A 21,093-nucleotide genomic window follows, 5' to 3' on the forward strand; every position below is an offset into this window, starting at 1 on the left:
CTCCATGTGTCCAGGTGCCCTCACTAAAAATAGCACAACTATCATTATAGTCCCTCAGCTAAGCCCACACACTGTCTACTAAGGCCTGGAATTGAACCCAAGACTGAACTGAAAAAGTGGAACTAGCACTGGGACTCTCTATCCAAAACGTTAGCCTACAAGAGTCCAAAATAATAGGCTAACCCATCAGTCACTGAAACTGACCAGAGTGGGTACATTACAGTCTACCCTCCCTGAATTTGCTTGTCCTCAACCAAACTCAATGCTGGATGTTGTAAAATGCTAACTTTCTCAAGTAGCATCCTCTATCGGCATATCTCTCCACTTAACCAAAATTTCCCTAATGACCCGCCTTCGAAGATGACGCTCTCTAGTCTCTATGACGAGCTCAGGTACTAAAATCAACTTCCCCTCATCATCCAAGGGTGGTAAGTTTGAAGAAGGAGCTATATGTTGTCCCAATGCCTTCTTGAGGTGAGAAACATGGAACACATTATGAACCTTACTATCTACTGGTAAATCTAACTCATAATCCACCTCGCCAACTCGCTTGATAATCCTGAATGGCCCATAATAACGTGGCTTGAGTTTCTCTGAGCTCTTCTTCTTGAGAGAGGACTATCTATAGGGATGAAGCATCAAATACACCATGTCCTCAATCTCAAAAGATCGCTCAACCCTCCTCTGATCAGCATATTGCTTTTGTTGATTCTTAGCCTTTTTTAATGTTCTTATGAAGAGCTCTAATGATATCCTGGTTCTCCTGTAACAAGCGTCAACACTTGGTACTCTGCAATCGCTCATCAATAAATCCAGAAAAATAGGAGCATCATAGCCATACAAAGCTCTGAAAGGTGTCATCTGGATAGTCATGTGGTGAGTGGAATTATAACAATACTCACAAAGAAGCAGCCACCTCACCCAAGCCTTCTGCTGCCTAGAAATGTAGTTCTGTAGGTATGCCTCCACCCATTTACTGACAATCTCAGTCTGCCCATCAGTCTAAGGGTGGTAGCTAGTACTCAAAGTGTGCTCTATCCCGCATAGTCTGAATAACTCCTGCCAGAAGTCACCCATGAACCTACTGTCTCTATCATTGACAATACTCCGAGGTAACCTGTGCAATCTGAATACCTCACGAAAGAAAAGAGCTGCCACCTGTGCAACTGAATAAGTAGTTGTGATCGGAAAGAAATGTGCATACTTAGTCAACTGATCTACTGCCACATAAATGCTGTCTCTCCCTTGAGCTTTCGGCAAGCCCATAATAAAGTCCATGACTCCATAGACACGCATTCCCACTTCCTCTTAGGAATAGGAAGTGGCTAAAGCAACCCAGCAGGGAAAGTATGCTCTTGCTTGTTCTGCTGACAAACAGAGTACTCCCTGACATATCGAAGAACATCAGATTTAAGGCCCTTCCAAGTAATTCATGTAAAGATCTCAGTACCTTGTTCCTCATATTTGAATCTGGAACTAAAAATATTCTCTCTTTGTAAATGATAAGATCATTCACAAGAGAACACCTACTGTCCCATCAATAATGCTAGAAGCCCACAGATTCTTGGCATACTATACTATGATCGAGTGTTTCCAATCCTCAAAAACCTCTGCCATGGAGCTCAAATGGGGACAACGAGATAAGGCATCAACAACAATGCTCTGAGTCCCTTTGACACAAGAGATGTCAAAATCATAAGACTGTAACTACCCACTTCTATTGACACTCATTTAGATCCCGCTGTCCAAGGAAATGCTTCAAGCTATTATGATCAGTTTTGACACAAAACTTGCTGCCAACTAAGTACTGCTTGAACTTGGCCATTGCATGCATGATGGCTAACATCTCCTTGTCATAAATACTATAGCTCCTCTTAGGACCCCTTAGCTTCCTACTCTCAAAAGCTATAGGATGACGATCCTGCATAATCACTGCACCAATACCCTCTCCACATGCATCACAATGAAGCTCAAAAGGTTTGGTGAAATTTGGTAAGGCTAGAACTGGACATGTAGTCATCAACTGCTTGAACTTTGTTTGCCACATACAGGTAAACGTTTAAATGCAGAAAGTAAATGCACAAAACATAATGGAAATATTTTAAATAACCAGTCTTTGTATTATTTCAACAGTCCATGTACATCAAGTGCTTATAACATTACATTTGACATGACTATCATGATCCACTTCGAAGGAAAGGTACGCAATATATAATACCCGAAGGGGTGCGACCAACCGTCGCATCCAATTGCCCTTCGGGACGACTAACTAACTGACCATCGTAACTCATTATTACCGACGACAACATAAACATAATATGACAACATAACTTAATGATTATTCCCGGCAACATCATCCCCCCCAAGAATAGAAGTCGTCTCCGCACGACTTAATACAAAATAGAAATGAACGGTAGGAACTACTGACGCCAGTCGAGCCCGGAACTTATACACTTGTTGCGTCATCACCGAAAAACCCTCGTCTCCTACCATCCGATGCTCAAGTGCGGATTTCACCATTAGTGCTCCCTTTGGCATCACAGTCCTCCTGTGCCTAAACCAAACTTGTCTGCAAAACACGGTTTTCAATCTCAGCCTCCACCAACTGCTACTCAAATGAGACTGTCTCCCTAGCCAATTTGTCCCGGATAGGCACCCGCGCTTCCCTCTCAGCATCCAACTCTTGGGTACGTGAGCTATGTCTCACGTTAGTACTGCCTCCAACTTGGTGGTCAACTCCTCCCGAGCCCTCTCTACATCCACCAAGGCAACCTCACGTCTAGTCGAAACATACTCCAAGTTCCTCAAGCGTACCATTCCTACCTGGAGGTGGCCACAACCCTCTGGCACAAAGGCTAGGAGGCACCTCAAATCCTCCATCACACTCCCCAAAGGCTACTAATTGAACTGATTAACTCTCTGGTGTCATACAATTGCGCGGACCTGCAACGCCTTCCCTCACCAATGCTTAGCTTTAGGCTTCCTTCTCACAGTACGGACAACCACAACACTTACCATGACATCTCTAATGCCCTTCGCCCAACTCCAACAAGTGTACTGTAGCTCAAAAATAAACTGGGGGTCTGGGGCAGCGCCCCAGCGGGGTTGAGGGGCAGCCAGTGGGGCGTGCAAGTGTCCATCGCAGTCCATGGCGCACATCATTTCTGTGATATTTTATGTCTCTCCTTTTTTTTTCTCTTCGTCCGTTTTTTGTTTGGCGTGGTGCGGGGTTTCCTTCTCCTTTTTCCTTGCGTGGGCTGCGTGGTGCGGGGGTTTGTGTTAAGTGAGGCGTGCAAGTGACCACCGCACGGTGGTTCCACCTTCGGTGGCCCCACCGTCGATGTGACCACCGCACGGTGGTTCCACCTTCGGTGATCCCACCTTTGGTGGTGACACCTTCGGTGGTCCCACCGCCGGTGGTTCCATCGTCAGTGGTTCCACTGCACGGTGGTCCCACCGCCGGTGTGGTCACCGTATAGTGGCCCCACGACTTTTTTTTTTCTTTTTTCGTACGGTCGTTGTACGGACTGAACGAGGTTTTTTTTTATATGTTGACCGTACGGACCCATACGGCCGTACATTTTTATTTATTTTTCTCCAATTTCCTAATTTAGTTGTCTAGAGAGTCTTCGGCTTCGGTCCCCTGTCTCTGGGATCGCCCTTCATCCTTCTCGGTTTTCCTCACCCAAGAATCTCCTGCGTTGGTCCCGTGCCTCTCAAGTCGCCTGCCCGGCCTCTCGAGCCCCCTTCCATCCTATCGGTTTCCCCTCCGGACTCTCGAGTGTCCTTCCGGCCTCTCGGGTCCCCTGCGCGCTTCGCGTGGTAGGGTTTCAATTTGGATCCGTTGGTGGCAAGTCTATTTTCACTGGCCATCCGAAGACTTGGAACCACAAATTCTATAGGGGCCACGGTCTCCTTCAAGAAGAATAATAAAGATTTTGAAAGCTGCGGCCTTCCACACAGCGTTCCAATCGTTGCCGACACAATTGATCTTCGGATTATCTACGTCACTGAGGTTTGGGGCATCTCCCTTCTAATTTTCTATGTATTCTGGCAGGTACACCTCCTCTGTTACTTGCTCTGGTTCCTCTACTTCGAGCTTGTAGCTCTGGAACATTTCATAATCCTCCATCTGCCAATGGAAGAGCCCGTTCAATGACCCTGTCTCATCCTCGGAGCACTCTCCTAGTTTGAGAATCCCTTCGTCGTTGGGCTCCTTACAGCCTCGTCCTTCTTTCCTCAGGTTGCCTTCTCCTTCACCCTCTGATTCCGAAGATGATGCCAGTTCCTCACTAACCAACTATGTCCCGAGGTCTATGATAAACTTCCTTCCTCCATTCTCCATAGGCAGAGTGTTCTTCTTCCAGTTTTGGGTGGCCTTGGCTGCCACCAGCCACCCTCTCCCTAAGATCGCACCATACCCTTTTTTCTTTAGTGGGATTACCATGAAGTCCAGTATGAAGGGTTGCGTCCTGATGGTAACTTGTTGGCCCATCAGTGTCCCGATGGGTTTGATTCCATGCTAATCTGCTCCGAGCAGATTGAATGTAGATGGCCACAACGTTGGCTTCCCCAGCTTCCACCAGGTTTCTTCTGGAATAACATTCACTCCTGATCCACCATCGACGATGGTATCGGTTAGAATGGTGCCAAGGATACCCATCTCCACAATGGCCAGGTTCCTTCCAGTGTTAACTGCCAGCAGCATGGGTCTATTGCAGACCCCCCAGGAACATCTGTGCAGTGGTTGGGAGAGATTATTCAACAACGCTGTTCATAATTGAGGCATCGTCTGGAGGAGGTCGTGTACCTTCATAGGCACCTCCAGTTTTAATTTTAAAATTTGATTTAGTATAGCATCCTCCGCCTCCGGTTGTTTGGAAGTACTCGTCGTACCCTTCGCCTTCGCCCTTTCTCGTATCTCTTTCTCAATTTCTTCCCGTGCCCTTCGCTTCTCCATCTCCGAGTCTGGGCACATTGCGTGTCTGGCTTGGGCGCGGGTTACGGCCAACACTTCCTCTTCTTTGGTTTCCTCGACATTGAGCAAGTTGACGTCGGACTTCGGGTAGGTGGCGTCTTCGTGGTCTCCTGGTCCACACCATTTGCACAAATATTGTGTGGCCTCTCCCTCCGGGTAGTCTCGAGCGAAGTGCCCCCATTGGCTGCACACTTTGCATTGTACCATCGGTCGACCTTTGGAGTCGTATTAGATCCGGCTCCTTGTGTTGTTATTGTTGTTATTGTTGTTACGTCCTCCCCACCGGTTATCTCGGTAGCCTCCCGAGGTTGCATTGTTATTCGCTTGTTGGCCCGTACCCGTTGGTGCGGACGTTGTGGCCTGCTCCGTGAACAACACCTGGTTCATTTGCGTATTCCGGGTTTTCATGTTGTATGGGCACTCCTTGGTAGAGTGTCCCATCACTTGGCAAATCTCGCAGAGTGCCTTCTTCGGGCAAGTACCCTTTGTGTGCCCCTCTTTGCACTCAGTGCACCATATGTCCCCTTCGGTCCGACCGGTGCTTCTCATTGTTTTGAATTCCCTCCTCATTTGCTCCATGTCTTTCTGGAGCGCTTGCACCTGTTTGCCAGCCTCGTTGTCGCTGCTGCTTTCCTGTGACGAGTCATCCTCCTCGGACGAGCTATCCTTCTTCTTCTTTTTCTTCGATGTCTTGGTCTCGCTCTCGAGATCCATCGCTCTATTGTATGCGTCTTCGTACGTTGTAGGTGGAACGATTTTCATCTTCTTTCGGAGGGAATGCTTTAGTCCCTCCACGAACCATCGCTTTTTCAACCCATCTGCTGGTTGACTCTCCATTTTTCCCAATAGTTCCTTCAGTCGCCGACTATAGGCTCGGACAGTCTCGTTCTTGTTCTGCTTCGTTCCATAGATCTCGGCGACTATTTCGTTGTCATCTCTCAGGAGGTGGAACTCTATCCCAAACTCCTCCTTCAGGTCGGGCCATGTGCCGACTTTGGCCTTATCCATGTCTGAGTACCAGTCTATGGCCACTCCCCTTAAAGTTGCTGGGAATTGTGTTACCCATTCGTTTTGGTCGATAACACCGTTCGTTGACCATATGGTTTCGCACGTTCGACAATGGCGGACGGGATCTTCCTTCCCGTCGCCATTGAACTTTGGCAGTTTTTGTTTACTCCCCATCGATGGGGGTCGTCTTCCTGGAGGTGGCTGTGGCTGTGTCTGTGCCCCTGCGCCGCTCCCTCCGGTCCCTTCGGTGCCCGTGGTGTGTCCTGCGTGGGTGACTGGAGGTACGGTGTTTTGCTTGCCGAGTGTGGCACCTACCGTACGGTTATCCTCCCCTTCGTTGTCACTCGCGCCCACTCCTGGCTCCCTTTGGTGATCCTCACTTTGTGGTGTAAGGGATAAGTTTCTGAACCGATCCCGGGTCTCTTCGACTAGATCTCTCCTTAACCTTGTTTCCTCCAGAAACTCTTCGTGGCTCTGCACCCTACGGTGTTCTGGCGACGCGTAGAAATTTCTGTTGGCTTCTGCACCCTCCGTGACAACTCCTTGGTTCCCCTCGGGCCACCCTTCGGCAGGTCGTCCTTCGGCAAGTTGCCTCAACCTCCGTCTCCGTTCTACTCGCTGCTCTAGAATCAAGGCCCTCTACGCGGCCTCCCACTCGTTCGTTTCTGCTTTTTTATTTCTATCTTTATTTAATATATTGGGCATAAATCACTTCCGTACATAGCAAGCACACGCCATGTACAAAAAAAAAAAAACTTTTTTTATTTTTCCTTTCGGCCACAATTTATCTCAACATTGTGCCGGGATTATTACAGGGTTCAATTTCCCCTTCACCTCTTGCCATCACGCTCTACGTCCCATGATGATTGTTCCGTTTCCGTTTGCCCATCGTCGGCCTCTGGTTTAATCTCACCGATGGGTAGGCCCCTCGTGTCCGTGCGCCATCTGCGTCTTCCGTTCCTGAGTACGTCTAGGCAGCGGTGCCAAATGTTTGCCACATACGGGTAAACGGTTAAATGGAGAAAGTAAATGCACAGAACATAATGGAAATATATTAAATAACCAGTCTCTGTATTAATTCAATAGTCCATGTACATCAAGTGCTTATAACATTACATTTGACACGACTATCATGATCCACTTCGAAGGAAAGGTACGCAATATATAATATCCGAAGGGGTGCGACCAACCGTCGTGTCCAATTGCCTTTCGGGACGACTAACTAACTGACCGCCATAACTCATTATTACCGACGACAACATAAACATAATATGACAACATAATTTAATGATTATTCCCAGCAACAAACTTCTCAAAACACTCCTGTGCTAGAGGTGTCCAAGCAAATGCACCCTTCTTTGTCAAATCAGTAAGTGGTGTGGCATGTCGTGAAAATTCACTAACAAACTGACGGTAGAAGGCAAATAAACCAACAAATCCCTTGAGATGAGTCAAGGTCTCAGGCATAGGCCAATCAATAATGGCACGAACCTTATCAGGATCCATGCGAACTCCCTCTCTGCTGATTATGTGACCCAAATATAAAAGTTCTGACAAACCCAATGCACACTTGGATTCCTTGGCGTACAAGGACTCCCTGTCAAGTATGCCTAAAACAGTATCCAAGTGAAATAGGTGCTCCTCTGAAGTTCTACTATAAACCAAAATGTCGTTAAAGAATACTAGAACAAATCTCCTCAACTGAGACTAGAAGACCCTATTCATAGTGGATTGAAAAGTAGCTGGTGCATTGGTTAAACCAAAAGGCATAACCAAAAACTCATAGTGTCCACAATGACATCTGAATGCGGTCTTCTCAATATCCTTCTCTCTGACACTGATTTGATGATAACCTATCCTGGAGTCAATCTTAGAGAAATAACAAGCTCCATGAAGCTCATCTATTAACTCATCGATGCGAGGGATTGGATACCTACTCTTTATTGTCCTTTTATTCAGCATTCGGTAATCAATGCATATTCTAAGTGTACCATCTTTCTTCTTCACCAAAACTACTGATGAAACGAAAGGTGACTTACTTGGCCTTATGTGTCCCATAGCTAAAAGTTCTTTGATGGTTTTCTCAATTTCATCCTTCAAACGCTTTGGGTGCCGGTAAGGTGTAATCATGATGGGCTTGGTGCCCTCTTCAAGCTCAATGATGTGCTGTATACCTCTATTAGGAGGTCTACCAGGTGGTATGTCACTAAACACCTTTGTATTCTTAACTCTAAGCTCCTGAACATCTGAATGAAAAGGTGTTTTATGCTGCTCCTCATAAGTAGGCATTAATTTACACTCTTCTGCCCACTCCAACCATGTCATGTTTGACAAGTCTCTCCATTCTTTTGAGAGTGATTAACTTGAAGTTGCTGGCCTTGATAGCTTTAAGAACACGATTAGTTCCATCAACCTTGAATTTCATCTCCATATCTCTAAGGTTGAGTGTAAATTCACCTATTGCATGAAGCCACGTTATGCCAAGGACCACATCCATGTTTCCCATGTTAACCACATAAAAATCAGCTTTGAATTCATAGTTATTGAGTTTCATAGGTAAATCTGGAATCATTCTATCACAAGTGAGAGTGTTACCATCAGCAACTTTCACCCTTATGCCTTCAAACTCTTGAGTTTGAATTCCTCGCTTCTCCACCAATCGTGCATCTACGAAATTATGAGTTGCACCTGTATCAAGTTACCTTCTCTCTGCATGCTAGACATATGAGCTTCCTGCAGATCAAATTCCTCTTCATTTTCAACTCCTTTTTCTGAATTTTCAGTCTCTGAATCATCTTGATCGGCTTGCTGGTTTGTGTTATCAGTCATGTTTTCTCCATCATAAAACCACTCCATATGCCTATTTTGACCCTTAGGCTTGAGGGGACAATCATGGTTTTGATCATAAGGGACGTTGCAATAAAAACACAGTTTCCTTCTACACAAATCATTAATTGTTTCCCTATCCAAAGGTGCTGCAAACTTCTTCTTTTGGTCCACATTTTCTGATTTCTTTGGATCAGATTTTATGTCATTAAATGATGGGGGCAGTTTTGAAAAGCCATGCTACATGCTTTCCTCATAGCCTCTTGCAAGTTAGGGGGATGAAAAGCCTTAGTCCATCCCTTCATAGGCTCATAAAGACCTTCAACAAAAAAAATGACCAACCTCCTCTTTGAGATTTTTGTTACCATGACCGAGAGCTTTTGAAACTCACTAATATAAGATTCCAAGCTACCCATTTGTTTCAGCTGAGCTAAATCTCTGAAATACAACTCCAGATCTCTTTTGTCAAAATGCTCAACCAATCTATCCGTGAATTCTTGGTATGTAGTAATAAGGTCATGATGCAAGGTAACCATCCCATGTTGCCACCAATCATGGGCTACCCCATCCAAATGCAAAGCTGCAAACTTAATGGCATCTTCTTCTGACATACGTAAGGTCAAGAAAGTATCCAACTTGCTAATCCAAGCTCTAGTTGTGACTCGACTGCTGCCACCAAAAGTAGAGTATGAGCTTGTTGATTGCATATTTGAGATCATTAGTTTTATTCCAAGGTTTCCTGTCATTCCAATTCCACTTCTTGCTATGCTCCCTCTTTTGACTTATGAACCTGTGAAAGTTAAGATGTTCCTTAACTCTTGGTGGTAACGCATCCCACTCATCATGAAGTGTCATGTTATCTGTAAAGGCCACCTCATTTTCCTCCTCAGCCATGTCCTCTTCTTTAGGTTCATTCCTCACAAATGTTGGGCGTGTAGGCCTATCATAGGTGCATGTGGGTGTCACTCTTGCCCTTGGGTGACCAACAACACTTACATTTTCTTCCTAATTCTGGTTATGTCCCCCATGCATAATGATTTGCTGTATGGCTGTAGTCAACTGCTGCAACACATTTGCCACTTGTTGCTGCCCAGTTACTAGACCCCTCATAATAATTTCGGCTTCTTGGTCCTCATTGTTAACAGGCTCTCTATGTGACTCACCATCATTCCTGTCCCCCATAATTTCCAATGGTATCTCTTCAATTTGATTTGGGTTCCCCTATAAACTAGGTCTCCTGCGTGTATAATACTTGTGAGGCCCAAACTGATGCTGATGCATAAGAACTTATAACCCTCTAGGAAGGCAGGATCAAATCTCTAATACCACTTTAAGAACCCTGCTGGTTCTAACTTCTCTGAAATGCTAATTCTGATTTGATTTTGTATTTTCAAGGGTTTTGAATAAATTTAAATAGTAATTTGACAAATGCACCAAGCAAGAATTGCTCATAAAACCGAATTGAGACAAAATTGAGAGCAATTGCAACTATATTATGAATAAGATAACTGCTGCAAATGCAACTAATACATAAAACATACCTGGAGGTCCTCAGCTTATTTAAATTAAAGAATTCTGGAGTTTGCTAGCCAAATTGGGAAACTAACCAAAATAGGCATCCATTCTAGATTATGATTTCTCTGGGCTAGAAAGTTGATAAAGTAGCCTTAATAGGCTAGGAGTCCAAGGTAGAGCAGTCTGAATGCCAAAGGGGAAGGCATTTCAGCCCTCCAGATCCCACGCCCTTTTCCAAATTCCCACATGCTTGGCTGATGGCGTATGGCTAACCCAAGGAAATGTACGACCTGCTTATTTGATGCCAACTATTGCTGATTGGGGCGACTAAGTCTGAAACCCCTCTCCTAATTGTAAAATTTGTAAATAACTGAAAATAAGAAACTCTGATGAAGCACAATAAGACTCTAGGATGAAGCCCTCTCAGTTTGGAATAATTCAGCTGATCTTTCACAGCCTCAGAATGATAGATTCATGAAGAATGAATGTTCTTCAATAGAAAACCCTCTGAAAACCTTGTCTCAGAAAATTCACAGAGCAAAATCAAGCAATGTCAAATAATCAATAATAGAGTTTGAATTGCCCTCATTTTCCTTATAACCCCCGAATGGCATGATTTTCAAGAAGTACGCCCAAATGCATTTTAAATACATTAAAATGTATTTAATTAACTTTGAATAGTTTAATAATCAACTTGGGCGCCCAAATTCACTTAAGTGATCTAATAAAAATCACTTTATAAATATTAAGTGGCTTTTAATTTAATAAAGTCACTTTATGACTTTATAATAACCATATAAGTTAATTAAATAACTTAAACCATTAAAATATTAATTTCCTTCATTATAAAGTCTTTTGACGTGCCGTCTGAAGCTGGAGTCAACACTGAATAACCCCCATGTGTCTAGGTGCCTTGACTAAAAATAGCACAACTGCCAGATTGACTTACTATAAATAGAAAGTCCCTCAACTAAGCCCACACATTGACTGCTAAGGCTCTGGAATTGAACCCAAGACTGAACTGAAGAAGTGGAATTGCCACTGAGACTCTCTATCCAAAACATTAGCCTACGAGAGTCCAAAATAATAGGCTAACCCATAGTTGAACTACTCGCGACTCGGCTCGACTTGCCAAGCCCCTGGGAAAAAAACTCGGCGAAAACTCGAGAAAAACTTGGAAAAACTCGGCGAAAAACTCGGCAACTTAAAAACACGCTTAAACTTAGTAAAAAACGCAATTTTTTTGCAATTTTTAATGAGAAGATGCATCCAATGAGTCAATAGATGATAACACAAAAGAAACAAGCTGATTCTAGATATATTTAAATGCAAAGTGTCTACAAAATCGCATCCTCATGAGGAATGCTGATGGCTGGAAGCCTGAAGCAAAATAGTAAATTACTAAATAGTTTTTGTAAAACCAAAAGTAAATACATCATTACAAATTACAATTACAACTTCCTCTTCCCAGCTCTAGCAAAAACATGGGGAGAGGTAGAACTAGAGGGTCTAGACTGTCTAGTCGTAAAAGTCTACTGTGGGACTGGGCGTGACTGTGCCTCCTCGCTCGGTATGGTTGATTGAGACTTATCCTCCATCCTGGATGAAGCTATGTCTCCACCTGCCTCTGGCACTGGCAATGAATCCTCATCCTCATCCTCATCCTCATCCTCATCCTCCTCAATGTCATCCAGCCTGAAACCAAATCCACCCCCCTCCTCCATAGCCTGCCTCTCCAAATCAGTGATGTCAGTGTCGGAAAACAATGGAGGCTGCTCCTGTGATGTCCAATCACTGTAAGGATCTATATCATCCAAGTCAATTGGACCACCTTCTAGTTCCTCTACCTTCTTTACGCGCAATCGAAGATTATATTGCATGTAGACAAGGTCATTGAGTTGTTTCTGCGCTAACTTGCTCCTCTTCTTCGTGTGGATTGCTTCAAACAAGCTCCAATTGCGCTCACAATTGGATGAACTGCAAGGCTGACATAAGACTCTGAGGGCAAATTTTTTGAGATGTGGGGTGTTTCCACCCCAATTTTGCCACCAAGCATCTGCAAAATAAATAGAATGGAAAAGTTAGAAAGCAAAGAGAAAAGAGAAAACATAATTTATCAATCATTTTAGTCTTTAGATCCCAAAATCCAAATGGCAAATGTTATACCTGGGGTTTGAATGGTTCTTCGTCTCCTAGCCAGCTCTGAAGAGAATAGCTTACCCCTTCCTCCCTCATAATTTTGGAGCTCACTCACAATGAGGTCTCTCTCCTCAACATCAGGTACCATCCTCTCAATGCATGTACTGAGGCCCTCCATGACTTCTCCATTCGAATTTGAGTAAGAACCCCCGAACCTAAAACGAGGGTTGAGGAAGTACCCTGCTGCATGAATGGGTTGGTGGAGCTGATTGTTCCACCTCCTATCAACAATTTCCCAAATGGGATCAAATTTGAGCCTATCCCCCTTATAGTAATTTTTGATAGACTCTTTGGCCCTATCCATGGCCTCATAAAGATATCCCATTGGGGTTTTATCCCCATCCACCAAGCGAAGAACTCGAACCAAGGGCTCTGACACCTACAATTGAAAAATACAAATTACAAAAAGATCAAAATTTAAATAATGAAGTTACAAATTAGTAATGAGAGACTTGAATCAAGAATAACTAAAATTTAAAAATTAAAGTTTTGAAGTAACAACCTTCACAATCTCTTCAGCGCTTTGTGCAAATTGGTTGTCGAAGACTATGCATGCGACAGCCTCTCCTTCAGGCTTCTTTGAATAAGGTGAGTTAAGCCATTCTCCACTCACAAACATTTGTTTCAAAGAAGTCAATGCAGCAAGAATGCTTTGCAACGTCAAGAAAATCGTTGCAAACCTTGTGACACTAGCTCTCACCAAATCTTTCCCTTGCGTGTGTTGTCTCATCAAATTTAGGACCCAAGGGTGATTGTAGATATATTTGGTGATCCTCCTTGCATCTTCCACAACTGGAGTCACCCACTCAAGTTTTCCTATGTCCTCCAAAAGAAGGTCAAGGACATGTGTTGCACAAGGTGTCCAAAAAAGAGTGGGGTGCCTCTCTTGGAGGATTCTTCCTGCAAAAGAAGAATTTATTCTTAAGAAATATGCAACCAAGTAAAACAAAGCCCACAACAAATGAGAATATTGCTAATGCCTAAAGGTGATAATTCAAAAGGATTCTACCTGCTTACACATATGCTGCTGCATTATCTGTGATGATTTGCACCACATTCTCTACCCCCACCTCCATGATGACACGCTCCAACATTCCAGCCAATGTTTCTCCATTTTTCACCTTGTTGGAGGCATCAATAGATTTCAAGAACACTACATTGTCCTTGCAAGTGACCAAAAAATTGATGATGGTGCGGTTCTTGCCATCTGTCCACCCATCAGAAAGAATGGTGCAGCCATAATTTGCCCAATCAATTTTTTGATCCTCCATCACTTCTCTTGCCCTAGCAACTGCATTTGTGAGCAACCTGTAAGTGCAAAGTGAAATTAGGTATTAGTACACAATTTTGATTTAATAAACAAGAAATCTAAAAATAATTAAAAATGAAATCAAGTGGACTATGTAGTAATTTACTAACCTCCCACTCAAATCCCTGCGAGAAGGGGCCTTGTACCCCTTTCCTGAAACTGTCATAGCAGTCACCAAATTCAGCCAATAAGCATTCTCCGCCACATTGAATGCAATGTTGTTGAAGTACCAAAAATCAGCAACTGCCATGTCAGTTTTCTCATGTACCTCCTTATTCCATCCACTAGCCTCTAATGATGGTTGTGCTCCAGGTGTGTTTTTGGGCACAAAATAATCACCTATCGACCCTGATCGTTGTGATGGAAGTGGAACAGGGCCAAGTACTCTACTAGAGGAAGCAGAAGTAATGGGCGAGCTGATGGTGGGTTTGCAGATACGTGGGCCACGCCGAGAGCCCACTATGCCCTCAAGTGCTTCTTCTTCCTCGTCAAGGTCAATAGAAACACCTTGAGATTCAGCTATGGCTGATCTCATGGCTAGCTTTGCCCTCTCCCTTTGCAATTTCTTCTCTTCCCTAGCTGCAAGTAGGGCATTCATTTGTCTTTTTATTTCTTCATTGGTCCCAGGGCATGCTCTAGCATCATGCCTATCTATTCCTGCAAGGTGGTATTTGAGGCGGTTGATGCCTCCATGAAGTATTCTCTCACACTTTATGCATATAATTGACCTAGGATCGGGTCCCTCATAGGCATACCTCCATGCCCCATCTCTAGCACCTCTAGGACGGGTGCCTATAAATCCAGATGGGCATGGATCTAGTGGCCATTGCTCCCTTGCCATGATTAATGCTTACTTAACCTACACATACAAAGTGCAAAAAAAAATTAATATTTTAGTTAAACAATTTAACACTAAGCAAACTATCTACATTAGTTTAAATAAATTTAGACATCATTCGAAGTTTTTTTAAAAAAAAAGTAGGGTTTGAATTTTTTTTTGAAAACTAGATTCTTCAAAAAAATTGTGAAAATTCAACAAGACGTGTTAAATCTTGTGTAAATAACTTAGAAATGATTTAGACTACCAAGGAATCATTTGTAATCAATCTAAATGCAACAAAAAATAAACAAATTGTTTTAAAAAAGCATAGAAAAAAAAATTAAAAAACTTACCTGGAATCTGATTTTCCCTTCAAATCCCCTTCAAATCCACTTGGAATCACTCAATAACCACCCCAAATCACCTTCCAAGCCTTCCAAATGAGTTTCCCCCTTCTCAGCCCAAAACATAATTGGAAAACAAAAAATAAATGAATTTTTAAGCCGTTTTCGGCTGTAAAGGAAACACGGGCGAGTTTTTTTCGAAAACTCGCCAAAAACTCGGCGAGTTTTCCTAGCGAGTAGAAGTCGTTACTACTCGCCAGGCCCAAAAACTCGGCAAGTTTTTGTCACTCGCCGAGTTTTCGGTGAGTGTGTCATCTTTGGGCTAACCCATCAATCACCGAAACTGACTAGAGTGGGGACATTACAACATGGACTTGTATAGAGATGCACAACTCAATGACATCCTCTAGGGTTTTCATCAAAAGTGTCCATTGAGCCACCCATTTGGGCTTTTGTAATAAACAACTTGTTTTTATTTTTGAAATTTCTAGGTGAATAAACTGCAATGCAATGTCCTTATCACTTTTTGATCACCTAGTACCCAACATGGGCAAGGTGAGAGCATTCGGTGTATAGGACTATTCAACTATCTAGAATGCAACAACTTGAAAGAAACACACTTGGCGACAATGCTGACGAAAACTTCACTTCTTCAGTAGAGTGTGCTATGCTTGAACTAAAAGGAAAACTCTTAAATGCTTATTCAATGGAGTGTGCAATTACAACGAGCACATACACTTCTCGCTTATTCAGCGGAGTTCGCAGTTACATAACATAATCACTTCCATTGATTTAGTGGTGAGGGCAATAATGATAGCCATAGCTACTACTTATTCAATGGTGAGTGCAATCACAACCACTTCCACTTGTTAAGTGGCAATTGCAATTACAATAATTGCAACCACTTCCACTTATTCAATGGTGAGTGTGATTATAACAAGATGGAAAGTTGGGACGACAGGCGGTACTAGCATCCAGTGCATTACAAGGTTCGGTCAAATGCATTACAAACATAATATAGAAAGATTGACTATTGTATGTGCTGATCATAAATAAAGACTACTGCAATAGCCCAAATGTGAACCAAATTGCATGGATAAACAAATATTCAAATGCTCAACATGAACCATACCTTTGGAAGATGAAACAAGGCGGATTGCATGTTTGATGGCACTTTGTTGTTGCTGTCTAATTGTCTTGATAAAACTGAACACACTGGAAATTATTGATTACTAACATTGATTTCCAAAGATAGCATGCTAGATGTATAATGTGAACATGGCTACAAAGATTACACAGGGCTAAGGTTCCATTGCTAATTCTCAAAGACAATAAAATTTACAACACCTTATGGCTTTTACTGATAAGTGGAAATGGATTGGCTACTTACCTCTCCAAAAGGTTGCCTTTTCTATATACTATTAGATTGATATACTGAATCTTTGGATATGCTCGCCCTTCTAATGTATGTAATGACCCCTTCCTAATTTGCCCTAAAATCACAATTGCAATAGGTTAGGGTTATGGTTACTGTTGATGTGTTTTTTTACGCACATGCGAACACAAAATAAAATACCCAAAAGTATCTTATCCTCTCTTGAACAAAGCTTCTTAAATGCTAAAGATTAGCTTAAGGATCACTTGAGATAATTCCAAGGTTTATAAATGTCAGGTCTTGATGTGTGGATAAGCACGAGTGGTTGTGATTGCTGTTTCATCAAGGGGCCTTTCGCATGAAGAGACTTATGAAGTACTTTGCAGATGATATGCAATGAAGTTCTTTCCTACTACTACAAGATGTTTGATCAAAAAATGGCAACAGATGAGGGTTGAGAGGTTCTAAGCTATCCTAGGAATGAATGGATGAAGGAAGATTTGAGTGAAACTCTACTAGTCTTAGTATCGCCATACAAGAACAACTCCACCAAAACTAGTGCAATCTTCTAAGGACATTTGAAGATTTTCAAATCGTTACTAAGCATAGACACCATCACTTGAATGCATAGCCATGATTAAGCAACAATTGAACTTGAGCACTTTTAATGATTCCAATTGACCACGCAAGGCGCACTTACAATCAGAAAGAGGCTAGTGGTATGGATTAGGAGCTTCACAATAAATCAAGTACAAAATTCCATCATTCAATCTAAATACTTAAACTAATATCAAAGATTGACTTGAGAGGATGAAAAACAATGCAATAAGCTTCAAAGATTGAATAGAAACACCATAACTTCAATGTTTTATTAATCCAAAAGCAAAGTAACAACAATACTTCAGATCCTTCTCTTATCACTCTTGAACTCTAATGTCTAATATCTCTAATCTCTCTATTATTTCTAGTTGATCTATTCTCTCTATTACTATCTTCTATTCTATTCTTCTACTATTAATCTTTACAAATGAAGAGCTTGAGCTTTTTATAGAGAGCTCATTACAATGAATGGCCGGGATTGAATCTCCATCAATGGCCAAGATTCTACAATGAAAACCCTAATTAGTGTTTGTTACAACAAACTCTTTTCTAGCCAATGAAATAATTACAACATTTTGACACAACCAATAGATAATAGGGGTAGATGCCTCGAAGTTTGTTCCATCATGGACGTGTCAGGTATGTTGCATCTAGACATGATTATGTGGAACTTCTCTTATTGGCGGAGTTGTGACTGGGATGCCACCTCAACTTTGCACTTGTGGACTCGATTCGTCATCATGAAGGGATGTTGAGAGATATCTCTTGATACTCAACATTTCAAGTTCGCTCAAATTAGTGGTGATGGGAAGCATTAATGTAGTTGAGTCATTCCTCCATCCTCACTTGCTTGCCTTAGGGTGATTGTATGACTTCATCCTTCGCACTCCTTTGATCTCTTCATCATGATAGAATGAGAACTTAGAAGGTATCCTACTCCATTTGTTGTTGCGCTTGCTTCATGTTGCAGCTGTTGAAATGTTTGAAGTCCTAGCATTTTGAGTCTTCTTCCGTGCCTTCGAAGTGTTCTGGATGCTGCTTCCAGTCCGCTTCTCCATCCTTTTCATTAGTTATTCCTGCAAAATAAATGAAAGAAGGTATTAAGCACACATGATACATAACTTATACAATCTCTTAATTTGATATAATCTCCGATTCTATGTGATTTGCAGGTTGATCAGTGCTTTTTTAATTCTTGTGCTTTTTTATGCTAAACAAATGTAAAGAGCAATCCTATTTTGATATAGCAAGGAAGTTATGCTTCAAGGTATAAGGAATCAAGATGACATTGCATCTCTTGCATGGACTAGGGCTCTTCAAATAGAAGAATGACCCTAATCATACTAGGAAACAAAAAATATTGTTGAAATATGTGAGGAAAATAGACTTAAAGTATGATAGTTCTAGTACACAAAGGGTACTAAATGACCCAATATGCAAAGGATGACAAACTCATGCTAGAAGCTATTCCAACACACACAAGGAAAGTAATGGCATAAGTAGTGTTCCAAGAACGTCCCACAAACATGATAAGCACAAAGCAAAGACCATGTCCCATTCTATGCTACTCTAAACATAACAAGATATGGAAGATCTAGGTGGTCTCAAGAAAGAATGAGAAATGGAACAAAAAGATAAAAAAGATTAGCGATCAAGGCTCCAGGTGAAAGATAAAATGGAAAATGGAAAAGATCAAAAGACGAATCAACAAGCAAAATGACCAAATGACAAACAAGCCAAACAACCAACATATCTCTTGCCAAAAGGATAAGCTCATTGTGGATAGATAGCGCCTATATAAGAAAGATACATCCATTGAGGTATAGATAGCTAGATAAATCCTAACATAGGTAGGATACATCTTGTCAGGGAAAAGATACGTAGATAAATAATGAGAGATGCATGATAGATGAGGAAAGCAAGTATGTAGGAAGCCAACCTAGATCAACAACAATCTTTCACTCATGGTTTTCATAAAAACTCAAATGATCTTTGTCTTGTGATATGCATAGTTTTGATCTTGTTTATACTTTTTGGTTTCAAATGTCTAATGTCAAATGTGCATGATGTTACTCTCTTCAAAAAAGGGCTAACAAAAAAGAATCCAAACCCAAACTAGGTCAAGACAAAGGTGCCCCCAACTAGGAAAATGATGGTTTCATTATTGTAGATATAATAGATAAGCTAAGGTTTATTGTGGTAGGTGGATAGGTGAAACATAAATATTATCAACCAAGCCATGATAGGTGGGTAGGCAGTACTAATGGAGTGAACCTACTATGTATAAGGCTACTAAGGTCTTCTAAGGGTGAAGCATAAAATTTCTTAAGATGGATACTACTATTAGGCTCATCTAAATCTTGTTCTTCAAGTGTAGCAAGTCTATAAGCTCCATATCCATAGCTAGATAAAATGACAAAGGGTCCTAACTAGTTGTGCTCAAATTTTCCTTTCTTCTCTCTATCTTGTTGATTCCTTTGATTCTCTTTTAGAACTAGATCAACAATATCAAACTTATGGACCTTGATTTTCTTGTTATAACTATGGAAAACGTAGTTTTGATTATGGGTACAATAGGTGTATGAATGCTAGTGCGACAAGCCCATAAAGCAGGTTCAAGTTGAAAATGCTAGTCATGGCCAACTTCATTGATTGTTTTCTTAAGGATTCTTAATATAGTTATGTTAAAAGCCTTAGATTGATTGTACGTTAGGAGTAGTATGGGTGGAAAAATGGTGTTGGATATGAAATTGTTGGCAAAATTCATGAACATCTTGATTTTTAAGGGTCTACCATTATTTGTAATGATGGAAAGGGAAATCATAGAGTGGAAAATGATATAATGGAGGATAAATATTGCTCTTTATTTTCCAATGATATTGGTTAAAGGAATGATTTTTATCTACTTTGTAAAATACTGGATGGTGGTAATTGTAAACATATGACAACTATATGGGGGGTGGATTTTTCTTACGAGCTCTAGTCCCTATTGTGAGAAAGGCCAAAGAGTAGTGATAGGTTGCAACACTTGAGAAGGCACACAAATTAATTCTCCATGTTGTGAACATTTATGACATTTCTTAACAAATTGTTGTGCATCTTCCTCCATGGTTGTCCAGTAATATCCAATTCAAAGCAAATTTTTGACAAGGGTAATTCTACAAGAATAACCCACACAAACACCTTTCATGCACCTCATGTAAAGTAATTTTATCCTCTTCTAAGTTTAGACACCTAGAGAGGATACCATCAAGATTCTTTCGATACGAGGTGTCACCTAAGATAGTGAAATGAGAAGCATGATGAATGGATGTCTTTTTTTGACTTCTAGATAAGTTAGGTGGCAAGGTATTCTTGTGAAGATAGGTGTAAAAATCATGACATCAAAGGAAATTTGGACCTACAAATTTACATGCCATTTTGGATTCCAGAACATCAAAGTTGGTTTTTAAGAGTTGTTCTACAAAAGAATCATACTAATGGTTATTATGAGGCATGAGTAAAAGAGATCCAATGGTAGCCATAGCATCAACAATTTTGTTGTTTACTCTAGGTATTTGTTTAAAATTGATCATGAAAAAGTACACACTCAAGTCTTAGTACAAACTACCTCACATTTGGTGCTCTACCTACACACTCAGGAACACTAGCTTTGGTACCATTGATGATGGGGTACTATTCATTTCAAAGGTAACACATGAAAATAAATAAATGATTTTGACTTAAATATTATGCAGAGTACTCCTTTGCCATGATTAAACTCAACAAAAAAAAATTAAACAAGAAACATGTAAGATTGGATTCTCACCTTCTATCGATTATCTAGAAATGAAATTACAATGTTGTTCTAAAAGTTACATAAGATTTATCCTCGTGGGCTTCATACAAAAATTAAAAAATCTAATATAAAACCAGTGAGACTTGCAAGAGAGAACAACAAGGAAGTAGTCAAACTTCACATATGTTTTTGTTCTTCAAATCAACTCCTCAAGCTTCAACGTGAAAAAATATCCAATCACAAACTCCAACTCTCAATTTATAGAGATTTAATGGAGGGAAAACAACTATTGTTTCCCAAAACCATGAGTTGGAAACCACCTCTGAAATTGCATGCCAAGA

General features: G+C 41.4%; 1 protein-coding gene across 1 annotated transcript; it reads right to left on the minus strand.

Moving 5' to 3' along the window:
- Positions 1-291: 291 nt before the first annotated feature.
- LOC131876625 (uncharacterized) lies at positions 292-1,296 on the minus strand. The gene is made up of 3 exons (XM_059222066.1): positions 1,135-1,296; positions 647-990; positions 292-559 (listed from the first exon to the last, which is right to left on the minus strand). Exons 1-3 carry the CDS (start codon positions 1,294-1,296, stop codon positions 292-294), a joined length of 774 nt encoding a protein of 257 aa, XP_059078049.1.
- Positions 1,297-21,093: the final 19,797 nt, after the last annotated feature.

The sequence above is a fragment of the Cryptomeria japonica genome, chromosome 6, assembly GCF_030272615.1.
Source record: "Cryptomeria japonica chromosome 6, Sugi_1.0, whole genome shotgun sequence".
Classification (NCBI taxonomy): domain Eukaryota; kingdom Viridiplantae; phylum Streptophyta; class Pinopsida; order Cupressales; family Cupressaceae; genus Cryptomeria; species Cryptomeria japonica.